This window comes from Paramisgurnus dabryanus, chromosome 4, assembly GCF_030506205.2.
Source record: "Paramisgurnus dabryanus chromosome 4, PD_genome_1.1, whole genome shotgun sequence".
Taxonomy (NCBI): domain Eukaryota; kingdom Metazoa; phylum Chordata; class Actinopteri; order Cypriniformes; family Cobitidae; genus Paramisgurnus; species Paramisgurnus dabryanus.
Genome location: NC_133340.1, coordinates 20,561,814 through 20,582,921, shown reverse-complemented (window position 1 = coordinate 20,582,921; position 21,108 = coordinate 20,561,814). Strand labels below are relative to the sequence as shown.

At 37.5% G+C, this 21,108-nt stretch overlaps 1 protein-coding gene and 1 long non-coding RNA gene across 3 annotated transcripts in view; both read right to left on the bottom strand.

Annotated features, from left to right (window-relative positions):
• LOC135760482 (complement C3-like) overlaps positions 1–21,108 on the bottom strand; it is an 82,172-nt gene that overhangs the window by 18,530 nt on the left and 42,534 nt on the right. The window contains exons 21-27 of one of the 2 annotated variants that reach the window (XM_065274477.2): positions 10,013–10,073; positions 6,504–6,593; positions 6,145–6,348; positions 5,975–6,050; positions 5,571–5,730; positions 5,333–5,428; positions 5,070–5,226 (exon numbers count right to left, since the gene is read on the bottom strand). In XM_065274477.2, the coding sequence (XP_065130549.1) occupies positions 5,070–5,226; positions 5,333–5,428; positions 5,571–5,730; positions 5,975–6,050; positions 6,145–6,348; positions 6,504–6,593; positions 10,013–10,073 (844 nt within the window). The remainder of the gene's footprint in view (positions 1–5,069; positions 5,227–5,332; positions 5,429–5,570; positions 5,731–5,974; positions 6,051–6,144; positions 6,349–6,503; positions 6,594–10,012; positions 10,074–21,108) is intronic. The other variant, XM_073814290.1, reaches the window with a different exon arrangement.
• LOC135760487 (uncharacterized) lies at positions 16,969–21,102 on the bottom strand. The gene is made up of 2 exons (XR_010537422.1): positions 19,941–21,102; positions 16,969–19,673 (listed from the first exon to the last, which is right to left on the bottom strand). It is a non-coding gene; the product is annotated as an uncharacterized lncRNA (long non-coding RNA).

The following is a 21,108-nucleotide window of genomic DNA, read 5'->3' as shown; positions in this document are numbered from 1 at the left end:
AGACAAAAACCCCAAATCTAAGCATCTAAAAACAATTGAGCAACCAATAAGTGAAACTGGCACGAAAAAAAGTTGTGCCACAGACACATGAAAACGCGGTAACACGTCCCTTAATTGCTCTAAACATTTCAAGCTGAATTCAAACACAGTCACGTTCCTATCTTACCATATCTGCACTACTCACCTGACCAACGGTGAGCTCAAACTGCCAGAAGCTGGCGGAAGGCTCAATATCTAGCGCCAGTGCTATGATTGGCTGAAACGCTCGGGGCATGGGGAGTGCCTTTCAGACAGCGCTGCCTTGAAGGCTTGGTTGAGGGCTTAAAACACCAACGAGTCAGGAGGTCACCTCCTGCTGAAAAACTGTGCTAATTAGCAAATCCAGGTGATTGAAACAAAATACTGGGGAGGACTTTTACTCCTGGCACATGGATTTGACACCTCTGCTGGGGACACAATTATAGCAGTTGAACATGGAAAAAAGTCAGATTTTCATAATATGTCCCCTTTAAATAAACAGAAATGTCTGTCAACAAACGGAAAAAGATCCGGTAATTTTCTGCCAAGACATTTTCTGTTTATTTACGGATAATTTTTTTAGAGTGTAGGCATATATAAGGGATAATGTAGAGCGAGGACGTTGTTATAGCAAATACAACCCCGACAGGCTTATCAGGACCCCACACAAAGTGGAGCTTGAATCAGCCGGGGTTGTAATCGCTATAAGAACCGCCTCGCTCTACATTATCCCGCTTATGAAACGGATGAAATAGCCTGCGTGCGCATTTTGGCAACAGAAGTGGTGTTGTTCCCCAGTGGTTTTAACGTGTTAGCAACTCAGTAAGTTTATCAAAACAGTTTCCCAGCATCAAAATGTCTGATAATTGCGTTTGGTTGCACTAATAATATATTAATATACGTATATATGGTCACTTTATATTTGGCCATATGCTAACGTCGTCCATTCACTCCACTATAGTACACGGATCTGGTAGCTGTGTTGAAAAAAGTTGATAAAGTCAACTTTTAAAGTGGCAATATTATGAGATTTTTTTTTAAGATGTAAACTAAGTCTTAATCTAGGTCCGAGCAAAAGTGTGCCGTTTTGAGTGTGTCATTTAAAATGCAAATGAGCGGCTGAAGTGCAAACACTGATCACAATGATGGTGGTTTGTTGTAATTGAAACTCAATTGTGCTGTCAAGTCCTTCTTTTTACTCTCTTCTCTCTGAACTAAATGGCAGTGCTGTGGTTGGATAGTGCAGATAAAGGGGGCGGTATTACCTTATTCTGACATCACAATAGGAGCCAAATTACAATGACCTATTTTTTCACATGCTTGCAGAGAATGGTTTACCAAAACTAAGTTATTGGGTTTATCTTTTTCACATTTTCTAGGTTGATAGAAGCACTGGGGACACAATTATAGCAGTTAAACATGGAAAAAGTCAGATTTTCATAATATGTCCCCTTTAAATAATTAATTAAGTAAATGTTACTTCATTATTTTTTTTTAGAAGTTAAAGGGGACATATTATGAGATTTTTTTAAATATGTTAACTAAGTCTTAATCTAGGTCTGAGCAAAAGTGTGCCGTTTTGGGTGTGTCATTTAAAATGCAAATGAGCAGCTGAAGTGCAAACAGTGATCACAATGATGGTGGTTTGTTGTAATTGAAGCTCAATTGTGCTGTCAAGTCCTTCTTTTCTCTTTCTTTCTCTCTGCACTAAATGGCTGTGCTGTGGTTGGATAGTGCAGATAAAGGGGGCGTTATTACCTTATTCTGACATCACAATAGGAGCCAAATTACAATGACCTATTTTTTCACATGCTTGCAGAGAATGGTTTACCAAAACTAAGTTACTGGGTTGATCTTTTTCACATTTTCTAGGTTGATAGAAGCACTGGGGACACAATTATAGCAGTTAAACATGGAAAAAGTCAGATTTTCAGAAATGTCCCCTTTAAATATAACTTTCTCTGTCTGTGTTGCTTCACTGCTGAATCTTGCCATACTTCCATTGCCAACATGCGCGTGCATACGTTTCCACATCATCATTGTGTTCAAACAGTAAAATGGTCTAAGGAATTCCTGTATGTCTGTATATTAGCTGTTAAGGTCAGTGATGGAGAGAGGAAGGTTGATGATGACCCCTGCAGTCATATTGATGAGGAGGAGGAAGGAAAGCAGAACAAGAGGAGGAGGAGAATGGAACCAGTACAAAAACAGTGATGGGGCAGTGTGCAGGGCTGGGAAAAACCAGCTAAACCAGCATCAAACCAGCATAGACCAGCATAATTCCCATGCTGGTTTGATGCTGTTTTTTTCAGCAGGGTAGGCATATCAATCAATCAATCAAAGCTTTATTAAGGACACACAAATAGAAAAATACAGCACAATATTACATATTTACATATAGGATAAAATGCAATAGTTCCACAAATTAGATTATAACCTGACTAAAGCACAGATTGAATTAAAAAAAGGAACTACTCTTAGTCATTTTTATTACTGATGTTCTTCTCATGCATGTAGCTGTACAATCAGTAAGCAGAGGCAGGGTCGAGCACAAGGGAAGCGGAGCCAGGGAGAGTTGAAAGTGAGTACGTACACACACAATCTCTATTTTATGGGACTGTATTGTAGTTTTTGATTATCTGAGTGGGTATGTGTGAGTAATTGTAACAGTTTTATCACTCCAACTTACTGTACACATGACATGCTGGTAGTTAGCAGTATACTGTGACTTATGTGTTCGAGATTAGGTTTTGCTGACTTGGTTGTGTTTAGTGCGGTGGTGACTTGCTTATACAACCTGAGGAGGCAGGTGTTATCCTAAAGTTTCTTTAAGGTCTTCAGCATAATCTGATTCTCTTCATACCATAAAAACACTACTAGAATTAAAATAACTGCCAAAAATCCTGCCCGTGCACCAAGGGCACTCGCGTAAAAGGCCTCTCCATCTTAAAGTCCCGGGCTGAATTTCAGTCCCAGTACGTCCCTGAGTATAGTGCAGGGGCGTAGCCAGTAATGGGCCAGGGCGGCACTGGCCCGCCCACATAACTCCCTGGCCCACCCAGGCAAGTTTAACCAAAATAAATTTTTAGTTAATTTTTATTATTCAAATGTATTTAAGAAAATATATTCATATAAACCGGATTTATTGTTGACTGGTGTGTGTTTAATTTGCTTTCTAAATAAAATGAAATTGTTGAAGCAAATTGTAGGAAGCCTCCGAAACGTAATTGGTTGCTTGGTTGCTAGGAGTTCTGACAGATAGACTCTGTGGGGGGCGGCGGCCGGCGGGCTCTGACAGTCTGCCAGCTAAATTTGCTAACTGCTTTTTTAGCTAATATTAACATTGCCACAATAATGGCTAAAGTTTCTTTAATGTGTTATTTAAAAAAGCAAAAGTAGATGAAGAAGATACGCCACTGCCTCTATCTACCGAGCCCAGTTCTTCAGACTCATAAACCCACAAGAAGGCTTGTCAGGCGTTGGTGGCGCCGGCTACCGCTTGCTCCCTGGCGGCAGTTCCAGTGCTCTCTCCCGGTCAGTCTGACACAGGTTACCCGCCGATCTAACTGCAACTGATGAACCACCTTCACAACCCAATTTGCATCCATGAGTTACTACCCGCCTCAACAACCTTTTGTTTTTTGAAAAAGAACTCTGTGACTCTTTGGACTATAATGAGATCATTTCTGTTTTCAACATTAAACCCAGGCGTTTGCGTCTTGTTTTGTAGAATGAAAACAACAAAGGTAGGCATGTTGTTTAAGTATAATTTCCTTATTTTTTTGCCCGTGAAGTGATTTAACTAAGTGGTGTGTTGTGTATAGATGTATGCCAGCCTTATAGATTAAACTTACATTGTTTAATTTAAATGAGTTGCTATTTTTGGCACAAAAGCTTAATTTCCACCAGGCTGATTGCACTGTTGATTTAGCATAACTTAGGCAGTGTGTTGTTATTTATTTCAAACCGTGCTCTGCTGAGAGTTTTCGTTATTTCAATTTATTTTTAGCCTACTTTATTTCAGGTGAACTGTTTTTGCACTGCTGACTGGCCTAAATAAGCCTGGTTTGTCCAGCCTTTATTGAGCTCTGTTGGTTGAACATATTTTGACAGTGTTTTATTATTGACTATTGAAAGTAAGGATGTCACTGTTTTTGCAGTTTGTGTAATTAGTGTCTTTTGTGTTGTTATTGTTTTGGCGCGAGGTAAAAGTTAATAAAACTATACTTATATAATGTTACTATTGCTTTCCCATGTAATCTTAACGCGATACGAGCACTCGATTATTATTAGACTTTGTTCTGGTCAGTACAATATAAAGTGTCAGAGAGATGTTTTTGCATGCTGCTTATAAATATATCAGTGGCGATATCTCATAACATGTTTTAATAGTCACGTCACGATTAAATAAATGATCAATGTCCACATTTAAAAGCTGCGGTGCTTACCTGCAGTTCCACGGTGTTTTCGCATTCTGAGAAGAGAGATCGCTCCAGAAAAAAATGTATTGTTAACATTCCTCTTTCCAAATGTTTATCGTCCACACAATGTGACAAGACATTACTCCCATTAAGATTAACGTAAAATCCAAGAAAGTGATCTTTGGCGGAATAATTACTTCCGATTGGGATTCACAGACTGGTTTACGAGCTAGTGAACTAATGAGACACACAGAGAGTGTTTAAAAACAGCGCGTCTCTGTGTGTCCGTGCAGTTTTTCCATTCAGAGATGAGCCTGTTTAAAGGACCTCCATTCACTAGGTGGCGGAATGATACAAAAGGTGAAGCGGTTACTGTGCCGTTATCAGTAGAATATCGCATAGCTCTTAGCCAATCAGATTCGAGAACCAGAAAGAACTGATGTATTAATATATATATATATACTTTTTGTTAAAAAAAAGAAAAAAAGACGTAATTATGAGAAGTGCCCTTTTTTCACTTGAGCCCCTGCCCCTCAAAATGTCAGTGCACGTCCCTGGCAATAAAGACCAGTTTAATATCCCTTACATATACATGTATACCTTGATGTTCTGCAGGAGTTGCTTACTGACCTTCCTGTTTAGTGGAATGCTTCATCAACAAATCATCATTGAGTTTCTCTGCATTGGCCATGGCGTAGGATGTCATAGCAACAGCGTAAGGATTGCTCAGTGTTTGAAGTTTACCTTCCAAATAGCCAACCGCCTTTCTCATACTGTCATGAAGACTCTAAAGAGATGTGTGTAAAAAGATGTTAAAATCAGGAGGTGAGAAAAATAAACAGTTGAAAAACAAAAGACATCTCTGAAAAATGTAGTGAGAGAGCTGCACGTACATCGACTGATTTGGCACAGATTTCGTTGCCCTCCTGCACGGCGATCAGAACAAACGCAGTCAGAGAAACATCAGCATCTGTTCCCCGTACACCCCCCTGATTCAAACCACAAAAACATCAGAATATTACCAGGGTGCTATAAAACTTGGAAGCGCTCGTGGGGAAACTATCGTTCTTTACATTTTTGTGCCTGTAACAAAGTTTTGTCCCCAACATATCCAAGCAAACTTTAACTTACAACCATATCCCCGTGAATCGTAACTGCATCCTCTTTAAAAGACCCGTCTGGTAATTGTTTGTTGAACACCAACCACTTGAGGGCGCTGCAGAGCACATTTTCTTCGACAGCAATGAGGTGATCGGCCATTGCAAAGATTTTAGCTACGTATGCTGTCAGCCTTTAACAAAAAAAAAAAAAAATTGCCAAAAAGCTGTGTTACATATGTATGTAAAAAAATATTTTATTAAATTCAGTTCAAAATGTATTGTCTATTCCCAGACAGCAGACAACTCTGTGCCGGATCTGCACTGGATCTGTACCAGAGTCTGAGTCGTCTGCGGTCTGGGCTCCCACAAGGCTCAACACATATACAGAAAACCCATTAAGGTAAAAGCAAAGTCTCTCTAAACTGTAATTTTTACCATGTGCTGCTGGCTCTGCTTATCCAGATAGCGTAGGATCCATCTGGTTTGCGGTAACTCAGCTCTCTCTGATAACCTTAATATCAAAGTGATTTATTTTGCAACATTTACATCAATGTGTACACGTGTGTACTGTGTCAGATTGTTTTAATTGGTTGTATTCTTCTGACCTGTGTTGATATGGTTAATGGCTTCACCACGGCGCTCCATGCCGACGGTGTGCCACTGATTGGTGGTGTCCAGATAATGAGTGGCAATGAGAGGAAGAGTCATGTAGATCATGATGCTCTCTCCACTCCCATATGGCTGAACAATAAGTCGACCCATGAAATCTCCACTGATGGCCTGCTCAACTGTTTGAGTGATTGCCTCACCTGAATGGGTTAAAAAAGCAGGCACATTTTTTAATTCAGTATATCGTTTTCACCAAGAAAGGGGAATGTGTCAGATGTATAGGTGTTCCTCGTTACTTAAACAATTGAAGTAAAAGGTTTACATTTTTAAATTTTTTACTTTGTTTGATATTTACCAGTTACACTGATGAGAGTGCTAGCAGGTGTGTCTGGAACCCGGTCAGGTGGTGCGTCAGTTTGTATAACTTCAAGTTGTTTTCCACCTGCTACAAAGAGAAATAGAAAAATGGAATATGTTTGTGTGAAATATGTTATCCCACTTATTACATGACTATGTACCTCATAAGTAAGGTTAGGAACATTACATTTTGATGTGAAATATTTGGGGGGGGGGTAATGGTATTTTATGCATTCTGAACAGAGGTGGGTAATCCATGTGCCATGAGTAAAAGTCTCTGCACTGCCATTTAGTGCAGAGAGAAATGGAGAAAAGAAGGACTTGACAGCACAATTGAGTTTCAATTACAACAAACCACCATCATTGTGATCGGTGCTTGCATTTTATCAGCTCATTTGCATGTTAAGGAACCCACCCAAAACAGCTCACTTTTGCTCAGGCCTAAAAATTTGCGATTTTAACATGCTATAATAAATTGTCTATATGGTATTTTAGCTCAGTGGTTCCCAAATCCAGTCCTCGGGACCCCCCTCCCAGCATGTTTTAGATGTCTCCTTATATGAAACACCTGATTCCACTAATCAGGCTCCTTCCAGCCGCGTGATTTTTTTCCCCAAACCAGTTCAGATAGGAGTTTTACTTAAACATGAGCTCAGGGGCAGAAAGAAATTTGATTGGTTCACAAAAATGACCAATGAAATTCCTCAACCGGAGCCTTCAAGGCAGCTTCTGCAGTGAAGCAGTTCGAGCTCACCGTTGGTCAGGTGAGTAGTGCAGATGGTTAGATAGGAATGTGACTGGTTTTGAATTCAGCTCGAAATGTTTTGAGCGTTTAAGTTACGTGTTTCCACGTTTTCGCGTGTCCGTCGCACGACCTTCATTTTCGTGCCAGTTTCACGTGTTGGTTACTCAATTGTTTTTCCTATTTTCTTACCATTGTCTCTTGGGATTGGGGTTACATTGCAACTTTGTTACAAAAAATGACATCCAAACCCAACTCTAACCCCAACATCAAGTGAAAACAGTTTACATTTCTGACAAATAATCGTTTAAACCACTGCCATTCTAACCCAGACCCAACTTCATCTTCACGCGAAACCGTTTAAAGTTAAAAAACCCACAAATCTAACCCCAATCCCAATCGACAATTGTTTGAAAAAAGGAAAAAAATTGAGTAACCAACACGTGAATCTGGCACAAAAATGAAGGTCGTGCCACGGACACTTGAAAACATGGAAACACGTAACTTAAACGCTCGAAACATTTCGAGCTGAATTCAAAACCAGTCACATTCCTATCTAACCATCTGCGCTACTCACCTGACCAACGGTGAGCTCGAACTGCTTCACTGCAGAAGCTGCCTTGAAGGCTCCGGTTGAGTCATTTTTGTGAACCAATCAAATTTCTTTCTGCCCCTGAGCTCATGTTTAAGTAAAACTCCTATCTGAACTGGTTTGGGAAAAAAAATCAAGCCTTCCAGCCTAGCCTGATGAGTGGAATCAGGTGTTTCATATAAGGAGACATCTAAAACATGCTGGGAGGGGGGTCCCGAGGACTGGATTTGGGAACCACTGTTTTAGCTAAAACTTCACATACACACTTTGGGGACAGCAAAGATTTATTTCACATCATACAAATATCTTATAATATGACCCCTTTAAGCCCTCAACGCACATAAAGTTGTTTTAACCCCAATCCCAAGCTACAATGGTAAGAAAATTGGGAAAACAATTGAGTAACCAATACCTGAAACTGGCACAAAAAAGAATCCCCATGCCCCGAGCATTTCAGCCAATCACAGCACTGGTGCTAGATATCGAGCCTTCCGCCAGCTTCTGGCAGTTTGAGCTCACCGTTGGTCCAGTGAGTAGCGCAGATATGGTAAGATAGGAATGTATCCATATTTATATTCAGCTCGAATGTTTCGAGTGTTTAAGAACATGTTTCCACTTTTTTGTGGCACGACTTTCTTTTTAGTGCCAGTTTCAGGTATTGGTTGCTCAATTGTTTTCCCAATTTTCCTACCATTATAGCTTGGGATTGGGGTTAAAACAACTTTCTGTTACATAAAATGACATCCTAACCCAACTCTAACCCCAGGCGAAAACAGTTTAAAATTCTGACAAATAAAAACAAAAACCAATGCTTAAAATGACGTCTGCATCTATGCCAAACCCAACTTTATCCTTGTGTGAAAACAGTTTAAAAATTAGACAAAAACCACAAATCTAACACCAATCCCCAAGCAACAAGGGTTTGAAAAAAGGAAAAGCGAAAGACAGTCGTGCCATAGACACGTTAAAACGTGGAAACATTTCGAGCTGAATTCAAATACAGTCACATTCTTATCTTACGATATCTGTGCTACTCAACTGACCAATGGTGAGCTCAAATTGCCAGAAGCTGGCAGAAGATATCTAGCACCAGTGCTGTGATTGGCTGAAACGCTCGCTTTCTTTGATTTATCAACTGTTTAGAAACTCTTATTTTTTAATGGTAAAATGCAAATGTGATTGCCAGAAAACTGCCCTAAAAATATATGAACATGTAAACAACTTTTTGTATTTCATTAACTAATATAATTTTATTCATTTCTTAAAATATGCAGAAAACCACTATAATCCAGGTGATGGAATAGACAGCTGCACAAAAAAAACAAAGTTTGTTGTGAAATTATTACAAATTGTTTTCTAATAATTTGCCAACAACTTAAAAAGAGACAGTAGACATACACAAAGATTGTATCATACAAACAAATACAAAACAACATCAGGGTCAGTTATTAAATCGCTCAGTGTCTACATGAGTCAATTTTACAGAGTTAAAAAGTGACACTTAATGACATGATGAATGAACATTAATGATGAAATAGAGAGCAGTCAAAACTGAACAACAGACAAAATCTTAGATGAACATTAACTGTATAAATATAACATATAAACACATTCAGTCACTCAAGATCTCACCAGAGGAGAATTAAACACAAACATTAACATCTTTACTTGTTATTACAAAGCAGCTTGTCTTCATTTCTGTCATACATTTACATAATCACCATCTAAATCTAAAGTAAGAAAATGACGCTACAAGTAAGATGTAAAATGCAAATTTAGGTTATAGACAGAGATGGTGAGAAAGAGGACAACAGAGCTTTTAATTATGCTTCAGTGTTACTTTTTAACACTCTGTAAGATGGGACAATATATACTTCCAGCAGTGTTCATTTAACTCTGGGGATTTTGCTGTGTGAGGGCTTCCTGGGGGCTGAGTGAGGGCTGCCCGTGCAGGGCCAGCGCTAAGGGGCCAACGTTTTGCCAATGAGCAAACCTGCGCGGGGCCCTTGGGATAGCCCTAAGTGGGCCCATAAAGGGCCATCATACAGTAGGCTTGCTTGCAGGGATACCAATAAAACCATACTGGGCATGTACTGATATTCACTGCTTTTTCATTATTTGACTAAGTTAAATTAGGCTGAACAATGTTTCTGTGGTTTAAAATAAACCTTACCCATCTTAGAAGGAATAAGCTCCACGTTTTTCTCCATCCGCTCCATTAATACACCCTCAGACTAAAGGAGAAATAAAAGTTATCAACCAGTAATCTGAAAATTAGTTGCTCTGATCCACATGTATTTATTATTACGTTACAATCATCAAATAAAACAGATTATTACACGGCTCTCTGGAATGCTTGATTCTGATTGGTCAGTTGAGACATTTGCACACTGCAAAATCCCGGGAGTTAAATTAACACTGCTCAGTGTTTATATAGGTCCACTCCCCAGAGTGTTAAAAAACTAACACCGGAGAGAGTTAAAAGCTACAATCTGTGACTTTATTCTCTCTATCACCATCTCTGTTTGAAAACTGAAATTGCATTTTAGATCTTACTTGTAGAGTTATTTTCTTAATTTAGGATTAGATGTTGGCCGTTTCATTTCAAGTCACCATTATTGTGATCAGTGGTTGTTTTAATTGGACTCTTGAGTCTTTGTCTTAGCTTTTCAGCTTTTTTGGCTGTTATAATTACATGTGTTTAAAACATGTTTGTGGTGGCCAAAGAGGAGACACTAGTGCATTTCTATGATTATTATGGTTGTTAGGATATACTATAAAATAACACTCTTTAAAAATTATTTCTTCAGTGATTTCTTACTAGAAGTGTTTATTTCTGTCAATAATATGATACTGTAGTAAGCGATCCAGCCATCTCATAGCAGTTTTTCATTCTGAACCATTTTTAAACATCGACACTCACAGATTAACTGCAGTCTTATGTAGACACTTAAACATCAAGAATCAGAGTATGAATCACAATGATGGTGACAATAAAATGAAAAGCTTCATGCCGCAATGCATGCTGGGTATTAACAATTAACTGCGGCTTGAATAAATAATGAACTTTTTTACCATATTCTTTGTCACCATTGTTGAGATTCATACTCCGATTCTTGATGTCTTTGTATCTACATTGTTCAGCGGTTAATGTTTTTGTGCACACTGTCAAAATCCTTTAGAATGTCAAACTGCTATGAGAGTTCTGGAGCTTGAACCGTAGTAATTTATTATTAATAGAAAATGATGCTTCTGATTGAGGGAGGAAAAACTGTATTAATAAATCTGTTCATTAAATGGTTATGTTTGACATTTTGTTTTAACCAACAATATTCAATAACCTTTTCTTTGCTTTAACAATGTGTTTTAAACACATTAAGATATAGCAGTTAGAAAAAACTAACAAGCCAATAGTCAAGACTCAAGAGTCCACCTAAAACAACCACTGATCACAATAATGGTGACTTTAAATGAAACAGCCAACATCTAAACCTAAGTTAAGAAAATAACTCAAGTAGGATGTAAAAGTAAGATGTAAAATGCAATTTTAGGTTTCAAACAGAGATGGTGATAGAGAGGATAAAGTCACAGATTGCTGCTTTTAACTCTCTCCGGTGTTACTTTTTTAACACTCTGGAGAGTGGACCTATATAAACACTGAGCAGTGTTAATTTAACTCCCGGGATTTTGCAGTGCAGGTTCGTTCTTTTCAAATAATAACCGCTCCAAAGTAATAACGCATAGCCGGTACTACTTGTACGATTTAAATCGCTCCGCGCCAATAAAGATTACTGTTTGGCGCTATCTTGTGACAAACACTGGACAACCACAACATTTTGACATTGATTTTAACATGTACGGAAAAAACAAAACATTTAAACAGTGGATAGAAGAACGAACAACGACAAGACACAGAGAGCTTACTGAGACTGAACTTGACAAAATAGAGCATGACAGCTACGAAGCCAACACTAAAAAAAATACCGAATGGGCATTAAAACTTCTCAAAGACTGGCTAAAAGAGAAAAAAATGGAGACAGACAAGTATGAAGCAGAGGATCTTAATAAGGTATTACGATCATTTTATGCATCTGTGCAAAGTTTCCCGGAAGGATAAAAATGTTAATTTAAAACAAATATGCCAATAAAATGATTCAAATTCATATTCATGTCCAGTTTTTTTTCTTATGTGGCAAGTAGCCGTGTAATAAGCGGGATAATGTAGAGGCAGCCGGTAGTTATTGGGAAATAAGCCCCTTCAGTGTGATACAAGACCCTCCGCTTCGCGTCGGGTCCTGATCACACTGTCGGGGCTTATTTCCCGATAACTACCGGCTGCCTCTACATTATCCCTTACATATTGGATTTGCTAAAACAGGGGTCGGCAAGTAACTTTGGCCGCGGGCCAATATTTTTTTTAGCTAGCTGAAATGTTTTAAAATTTTGAATTTAATCTGATCTTTTGTCAAGCAACATTGTTTTTATTTCCTATTTAAAAGACGAAAGACGGCATTGAAAATAGCTAAAAACATGGTTGTTCTGCTGTTTCTTTGTCTGTTTGCACCCACAATAGGCCTATAATCATGGAATATGATGGGTCCGTGTATCATTCGTTCAATCGTTTTTTCAAATTAAAAACAAAAATAAAAAAATGAAAAAAACGACTTGTTTTTCTATTATTTATTCCTGAACTTAACACCTTTATAGGAATATATCAATGAAATCATTTTAAGCAGATCAAGTACTATAGTGGTAACATTTTACGCTCCCATAAAAGTCTCTTACAGTCCGGCTTTTGAACTTTATTCCTTTTTTAATTATCATTTATTCGGGACACACACATACACACCTAAGGTTTAAGGAGGTCTGTGCGGGACTGTTTTTTTTCCGTCCAGCTCCCACAAGTTTCTATTAAGCAACGCTTAAAATACACTCTGTGTTCACACGCTTTATTTCCAGACCTGACGGGTCCGCAAAACCTAAATCTCATTTCCAGAATCTCAAATTCAAATGTCTCTAACTCGGGTGTAGGCAAGTTCGGTCCTACAGAGCCGCAGTCCTGCAGAGTTTAGTTCCAACCCTAATCAAACACACCTGAACAAGCTTATCAATGTCTTTAGGATTTAGAAATCAGTTTAGATTATCAGTGCTTAGGCTAAAATATGCAGGACTGCGGCTCTCTAGGACCGAACTTGCCTACCCCTGCTCTAACTGAAAGAGAGAGATTAAGTAGCCTATAACAATTATAAATGCTTTACAAAAATTGTGTTCGTGTCAGTATAAATATTATTTTAACATTGTACTGTCAGCAGAGAAAAAATGTCACAGAAAAAATAATGAAATATAAATAACATAAATTAAATAGGACAAAGCCTATCACTCAAATATCTAACCAACATAAACGGAAACCATATTGCCCTACTGACAAATGAAGTAAGCTATTTTCTGCCAAACTATTTCAAACATACTTGTTGGCTGACAATGGTTTCAGTACCAAACAGCTCCTAAAGCTGTACAGGTGGTCAGAATAAAGTGCGGATACGCTGTCAAGAGAAGGCTATTGTCAGTCAGACCACACGCTCCGTCCAAAGTATAGGTACCCCAGAGTTCCGCTACCGTCTTTATACTTTAAAATTTCATCATGCGGCGCATGAATCCTTTTGGGCGTTTCATACAGTATGCAGCGGGGAAATCGCCGCGCGGCTACGGCTTTTCTCAAGTAGGCTAGTGTAAGGGTTTTGTGTAGCATTTAGTGCAAATATGTTTTATCAGGTAATACATATTATTTATTATGAATAAATAATAATGAAAAAAGTTCAAAAGTCGGACTGTAAGCGAATAAAACTGGAGCATGGTTGCTATTCAAACCATTATTAAAACGGCTGTAATCTGTTACCACAATGGTACACTCTAAAAAAATGATCCGTTAAAAATACAGATAATGTCCTGGCAGAAAATTACCGGCACTTTTTCCGTTATGTTTACAGACATTTCTGTTTATTCAAAAACTGAACATTCTGTAGATTTATAGAACACTGTCCGTAGAGTTACAGAACATTTTCCGTGGCTTTTAGGGACACTTCAATCCACCTATGAAACGCATTAATGGTGACAATCAACAACAAAGCTTCATGCCGCAATGCATGCTGGGTACCAAGATTGTGGAAAACTCTTTCTTAACATTTACTCTCACCATTGTTGAGATTTGTATCCAAAGTGTTGATGTCTCTGAAGCAAAAACCATACTTGACACATTTGCAGCAATCTCATTCAATAAGATGTGTTTTTAGATCAGCATAAAGTGTCACTATTATACATTTAAGTTCTTTATTCTTTTTTATCAATTCATATTTAAATGCTAGGCAGTACAACATATTATACAACAGTTCTTTCTGGTTCTCGAATCTGATTGGCTAAGAGCTATGCGATATTGTGCTGATAACGGCACTGTAACCGCATCACCTTTTGTATTATTCCGCCACCTAGTGAATGGAGGTCCTAAGCAGGCTCATCTCTGAATGGAAAAACACAGACGCGCTGTTTTGAATCACTCTCCGTGTGTCTCATTAGTTCACTAGCTCATAAATCAGTCTGTGAATCCCCAATCGGAAGTAATTATTCCGTCAAAGATCAGCGCTCTTGGATGTTACGTTAAAGTTAATGGGAGAAATGTCTTGTCACATCGTGTGGACGATTAACACTTGGAAAGAGGAATACAAACACTCGTTTTTTTCTGGAGCTATATCTTTTATCAGAACGCGAAAACACCGTGGAACTGCAGGTAAGCACCGCAGCTTTTAAATGTGGACATTGATCATTTACTTTATCGTGATGTGACTATTAAAACATGTTATGAGATATCGCCACTGGTATATTTATAAGCAGCAGCATGCAAAAACATCTCTCTGACACTTATAAAAAACCGTTTTGTATAGTACTGACAAGAAAAAAGTTTAATAATAATAATCGAGTGCTCGTATCACGTTAAGAATAAATGAGAAAGCAATAGTAACGTTATACAAGTATAGTTTAATTAACTTTTACCTCGCGCCAAAACAATAACAACACAAAAGACACTAAATATGAATAAAAAAACAAGTAATAGTTTGATCATGACACCAAATACTGCTGATTTGATCTCATTTTGACGATCATAAACAAAGAAGGCCAACATGAGAGCCAGGGAATACCAGTCAGAGATGTAGCCCAGAGAGGGCGGTGGTCAGCGGGGCGAGTGAACACAGACGTCCGCTCATGCTCTGGTTCTCATTCGTACCGAATCTCAGTAAGCACACGTTCAAACAGGCGCTATCTTTACTAATCGACTGCAGATTTAAATATAATACATATACATTCTCGACTGAACTAATCTTAAAACTACACTTTGTGACCAAGAAACGGTAATATAAAGTAACGGCTTTTCCGTCCATTGAGTTGTTATGAGCTTCAAAGCAGCCGAAAGTTTTACCTGTCATTCTGACCGCCCTCAAATCCGTGGCGGAAGAAGTAGTTCTCAAACAAAGAGGCTTTTAAAATAACTCCGTTGTTGTTTTCTAGTTTTCGTTTTTCAAACGTGTGCCGTCGAACTGTTGTATAAAAGCAATATCGCTCTCGGAGTCGTGTGATATAGCTCTATATCATCACGGCTGTGATTGCCTCCGGCACTCGGCCTACGGCCTCGTGCCTCTGGCCTAATCACAGCCGTGATGATATAGAGCTATATCACACTCCTACTCGAGCGATATTGCTTAAATAACAACCAAGCTTAGATAACATCACAGACACTTCCTCTTACTCAAGCAACAAACAAGATGTAATGCTACAAGCATAAACACTGTTGCAATGTTAAAGAGCAGAGTCAGTTCTGGATGGTCAAGAGACAAAAGCCTAACTAAATGGAACACTAATCACCATAGTGGTGACTTCAAATGAATCTAAAACACAAACTGTAGATTTAATGTGATAAATGTTGTGGTAAATATCCATTTGACTTACACGTCACGTCAGAAAGAAGATTTGTCTACTAAATCACATGTGTCGATGCTGGAATAGTTGAACACTTGTATCTTGTTCTGACAGCATTTGTTTAGAAGTTAAACATCATCCATGCTAGAAAAGAACTCTGCAAGCAAGTTGTAATTTTAGGTTTCAAACAGAGATGGTGGTAGAGAGGCAAAAGTGAAAGATTGCAGCAGGAGTTGTTGCACCCATAATGCAACATGTTTTTTTTTTAAACGGATACACGCCTGTAAAACATAAATACGGAAAATTCCTTCATATTTACACAGTACGTTGTCCGTTTTTTTATGGATTTTTTTAGAGTGTACCTGATCTGTTCAAGAAGTCCTCGCTGCAGCCTGCAGCGCGATGACGTAGTGGATTAATCCAGTACGTAGTGGATGTTCAAACACGCATGCGCAGTAAATATAAATCCAAATCCAGTACGTACTACGTAGTGGGTGCTGTAATACACATGCTCGGTTGTGTGTATTTGAACACAAACATTAACACATTCGCCGTTATAATGCCGATAAACGTATTTGCTGTGATCCTAGCTTAGTTAAGAAGTCATAAGTTTACGTGGATACCCACGTGCAAAATAATACCATGTTTTCGCGTGTTCAGTGCAGTTATTATCACATAATTCATCCCTAAAAGCTGATCGTATTGGATGAGTAGGCTTCTGTAAACTCATATTACATTTTTAGCATTGTGTAATGTTTTATCTTAACATGTGGCGTACACAGCCGGTATTAAACAATCATCTTTAAACAAGATAAGGTATATTAGCAATGATATGCAACGTTTTAATTAATAATTTATTTGATTGTTGTATTGGAGTTATTAAAAAAATGTTATATTCATATTCAAGCTATTTACTGTTAAATCGAAACAAAAAAACTTGTCATTTATTTAAGTTGTTTATTTATTTAACTTTTACCCCACAGTTTATTCAATTCACTGATGATCGGTGACTGCAAATATCAAAACATTTTAACAATAAACATTAGGCCTAAACATGAACTTAGTAAAAACCCAGCTAGTCATCTTTCTGTGATTTACTAGTTTCTACATTAACTCATCCTACATAATGTAAACAACATTCTGTAAAAATATAACCTTGATATCTTTAATATTGAATCAGAATCTGCTTTATTGCCAAGTATGTTTTTGTCACATACAAGGAATTTCTCTTGGTGACATGTTACGGACATACATAGAATAACTAAGTAAAATCACTAAAGACAATAACACACTAGTCATATAAAAACAAAAATAATTTAAATAAGCAGTATGGTACAGTAAGTATATGTATATATATTTTCTCCTTTTTTTTACAATTGTGTGTAGTGATGCATGTATGGATGTTCAGATGCTGTAATTGTACAGATAGATAATAGGTGATATTTACAGTTTAGAATAGTATTTACAGATGTACAGTATGTGGTGATTATAAACAATATACAGTTATGACAGGTGTGGAAGTTATGGGTGTTTTAATTGTTTAGGTTTTAGCCTGAGGAACAAACTGTTGTTGTGTCTAGTATTCAGCGCTCTGTAGCGCCAAAGGGCAAAAGTTCAAAGAAAGTGTTGTCTGGGTGTGTGGGGTTGACTGAGTAAAATCATGTCAAATATCAAAATCAATGTGAGATTAATGAAAATAACACTTTGATGCTCATTATATTATAATTACATTTCAAGACTTATCCTGTTTTTTCACAGGCAGGGTCACATCCCACTGAGCAATGCGTCTTAAAAAGACGTCATTTCGACGTCCCATGAAGAGCCAGAATGAAAGGTTTTATGACGTCTTTTTTTGACGTGTTCTGAACATCCAATATTGATGTCAAGGGGACCTCCACGCAAAGTAAAACTATTTAAAATGTGGCTATTTTAGGCATTATATGTGTATATATAATCTTTATATATGAATAAATGTAAAAAAATATTGCTTATAGATAATTCCCAAATACACCAGTTCCACCTTAACTATCTGCGTCTGCAATCTTGCTCTCTCTCTCACTCTCACTCTCTCTCTCTCTCTCTCTCTCTCTCTCTCTCTCTCTCTCTCTCGTTTAATAATTGAAGTGAAGTGACGTGAACTTCACTCTTCCTCCCACGCTTGCTCTCGCTGGATAATTGTTACATGTACATTCTCTAAAACAATGTCATCACCATTACAAAAAGTTGTTTTAACAAAGCATTGTTTTGAAGTAGGACCATACTCACTAAACAAACCAAAGTTACCTTATTTTTTGTCATTTCTACGGCTCGTTTTTGAGAATTTACAAGATTCTGATGTTTTATTGAACATGTTTTGTCACCCTCATGGTGATCAGTGTTTCCTTTAGTTGGGTAGTTTGACTCTTTGTTTTTAGGTTGAATTGTGTGCGCTTGATGATGGTGTTTTTTAAAACACATTATTATTGCACTAAGTGTTTGTTACCAATACTTGTGGCTTTCCATTAATTACATTGATGGTCAGAAGTGGTGGTATAGTATAATTGAACTAACAATACAGATAAAACATGATAAATTTAGTTTAAAAGTAAACTTCTATCAATGTTTTGTTTGGAACTGCAATAAACGTACTTCGATGCATACTGCTGCCTACTGTAACGGAAAATGAAACCTCATGGCTGTAATAAAAAATGTAAAGTCTAGAATTTTTTGACACAAATGCAGACATCAAGAATCAGCCAATGAATCACAACGATGGTGAGTTTTGTAAATGTTGCAATGCATTGCACCAGCGTATTATAAGAACTCATGAGTCCAGAGAGTGTCACCACTGTTGTGATTCATGAGGTCATTCTTGATGTCTGAATACGTGAGAACAATATCTGGACTTTTAATTTTATATGAGCACCTCCCAGTGGTGGTATGAACCTAAATAATAAGTTGGGTGTGACACCTCAAAGCAACTGAGACATTGAGACAATACTACATGGTTTACAAAATTACTTTACAGACTGTACATATGTGAAATTACTGTTGATAAACATTCAGTGAAGTTGTAAGATCCACATGTGAGTTTTGTTTATAACAAAATTTCTTTGCAACAAATTACATGCTTTAGCAAACACTCTCATAAAGACCAAAAACTAATAAAAAGTCAAGGAGTCAAACTACCCAACTAAAGGAATCACTGATCGTCATTATGGTGACAAAAGATTATCAATAAAACGTCAGCATATACATCTTTGTTAATTATAAAGAGAGAAAGAGAGAGAGAGAGAGAGAGAGAGAGAGAGAGAGAGAGAGAGAGAGAGAGAGAGACAGCATTTAAGGTGGAACTTTATCCATGAGCAGTGCTATGTTTTTGAACACTCATTCATATATAAAGATAACATTGTTTTAACAGCTTAACAAAATATTCTACAAAAATACACGTGATGTTTATGTTTTTTGACTCAGAACTCATAGACCACATTTGTATAAAATATTTTTTTTTGATTTCCCGAACCCCTTTTGGACGTCTACCTGACGTCCAAGAGGGGTCATATTCAGACGTCCAGATACTGTACCAGATCTGCACGTTGTATAGACGTACAGATAAGGGCCTGGACCAACCGACCTAATATAGACATGATCTGCACGTCGAGCGGACGTCTCATGTTTGGTGGGATATAACTGACTGCAGTCAGGTCAGGTAAAGCTTTTGTCACAGTTTGATCTTAAATAGTTTAAGGTCAGTGCCACGCCACCACTGCTTTACTGATGCAGAATAGATGAACAATTCGTCCCTGGGACACCCTTCCTCCAACTCGACCAGGTGGACAGTCTGTAAATAAATCTCTACACCACGGAGAATGTGTTCCAGTTGACAACACCTATTTTAAGAAAGAGAAGTAAATATTAAAAATTAACTTAAATGTATAGTCTAAATCTAGGGATACTTTATATGAATAAAAAAAAACACTGTTACTACAGTATAAGCATACACACCCATTTACATTTACACATTTGGCAGATGCTTTTATCCAAAGTGACTTACAGTAACATGCTTTATTTAGTATGTGTGTTCTCTGATGATATTTGCTAGTAATGTAATGCTCTACCAATTGAGCTATGGGAAAATGTTTAAATTAATAACTCACTGTCAAGCCAGACAACATGAGCCTTTTCTCTGAAAGATGCTTGACTAACAACATGGTGAAAAAGCTGGCATGTCAGAGACAGTCTGAGGAAAGTCACATCTCCATCTTCTTTAATGAGCAAGGGCATCTTGCCAAATCCAGTCAAATTTACAAAAAAAAATCTCATTAAGTTGACCTTTTCAAATAAAAATGCAAAGGATTGTTAACATACAAGTACTAAGTCTCTTTTATAAAAAATACAATCCAGATGTATTCATTTAAGATTAAGTGATGGTTACAGTATGTGCACCTTGAAATTGCTGGACAAATGTCCTTTTAATAGACATTCATCTAGAACAATGCAATAGCAAAAAAAACATTAGTTAGCCTAGCAAAATCAAATTAGTTTTACATTAGACCTGCAGTCTGTCCACGGTTGGCATATATGTTCTGAAGTAATGTTATAAGATTTAAATGAGAATCGCTGTGAGCATATTAAGCCACCTTTATACCGTTTCGGACACCTAACACTAACGTTACACAAGACTATACATGTTGAAACAAAAAATCAGTAAATAAAGATTAATTACCTACCTTTATACAATCACTGTTGTTAAATAATCCATCGTTTTCCGGCAGATTCTTCTTGAAATACCAAAGCACGTGCGATTGTTCACTAACAACAACACACCACCGCGCATGCCCGTAACATTATATTCACTGCGCATGCGTGTTTGAACATCCACTACGTATTGGATTAATCCACCACGTCATCGCGCTGCAGGCTGCAGCGAGGGGTGTCTCGATCTGTTTAAAATTATTTCATTGTTATATGTCTGCTAAGGTGTTAAATAAAAATTTGTCTTAAACCGTTTCATTCATTTTTTCTATTTTTGATCTGAGCGCACAATCAGAAACTCGGAAAACGAGTCGTTAGGCCTATTTGTTTTTTTCATTTTAGTTCAGAAAATAAATGATAGAAAAACAAGTCGTTTTTCTTTATTTTCTTTTTGGTTTAAATTTGAAAAAACGAATGAAGGAATGATAGGAGCCATATTTGTAAACTGTTATTGTAAAATAAAAATAGTCTGATAAAAAAACATACTTCCAAAATAATTCGGCGGGCCAGAAAATATCGCCTGTTGCCGACCCCTTTGCTAAAATGCCCAAAATTCCCAATCAGACTTAC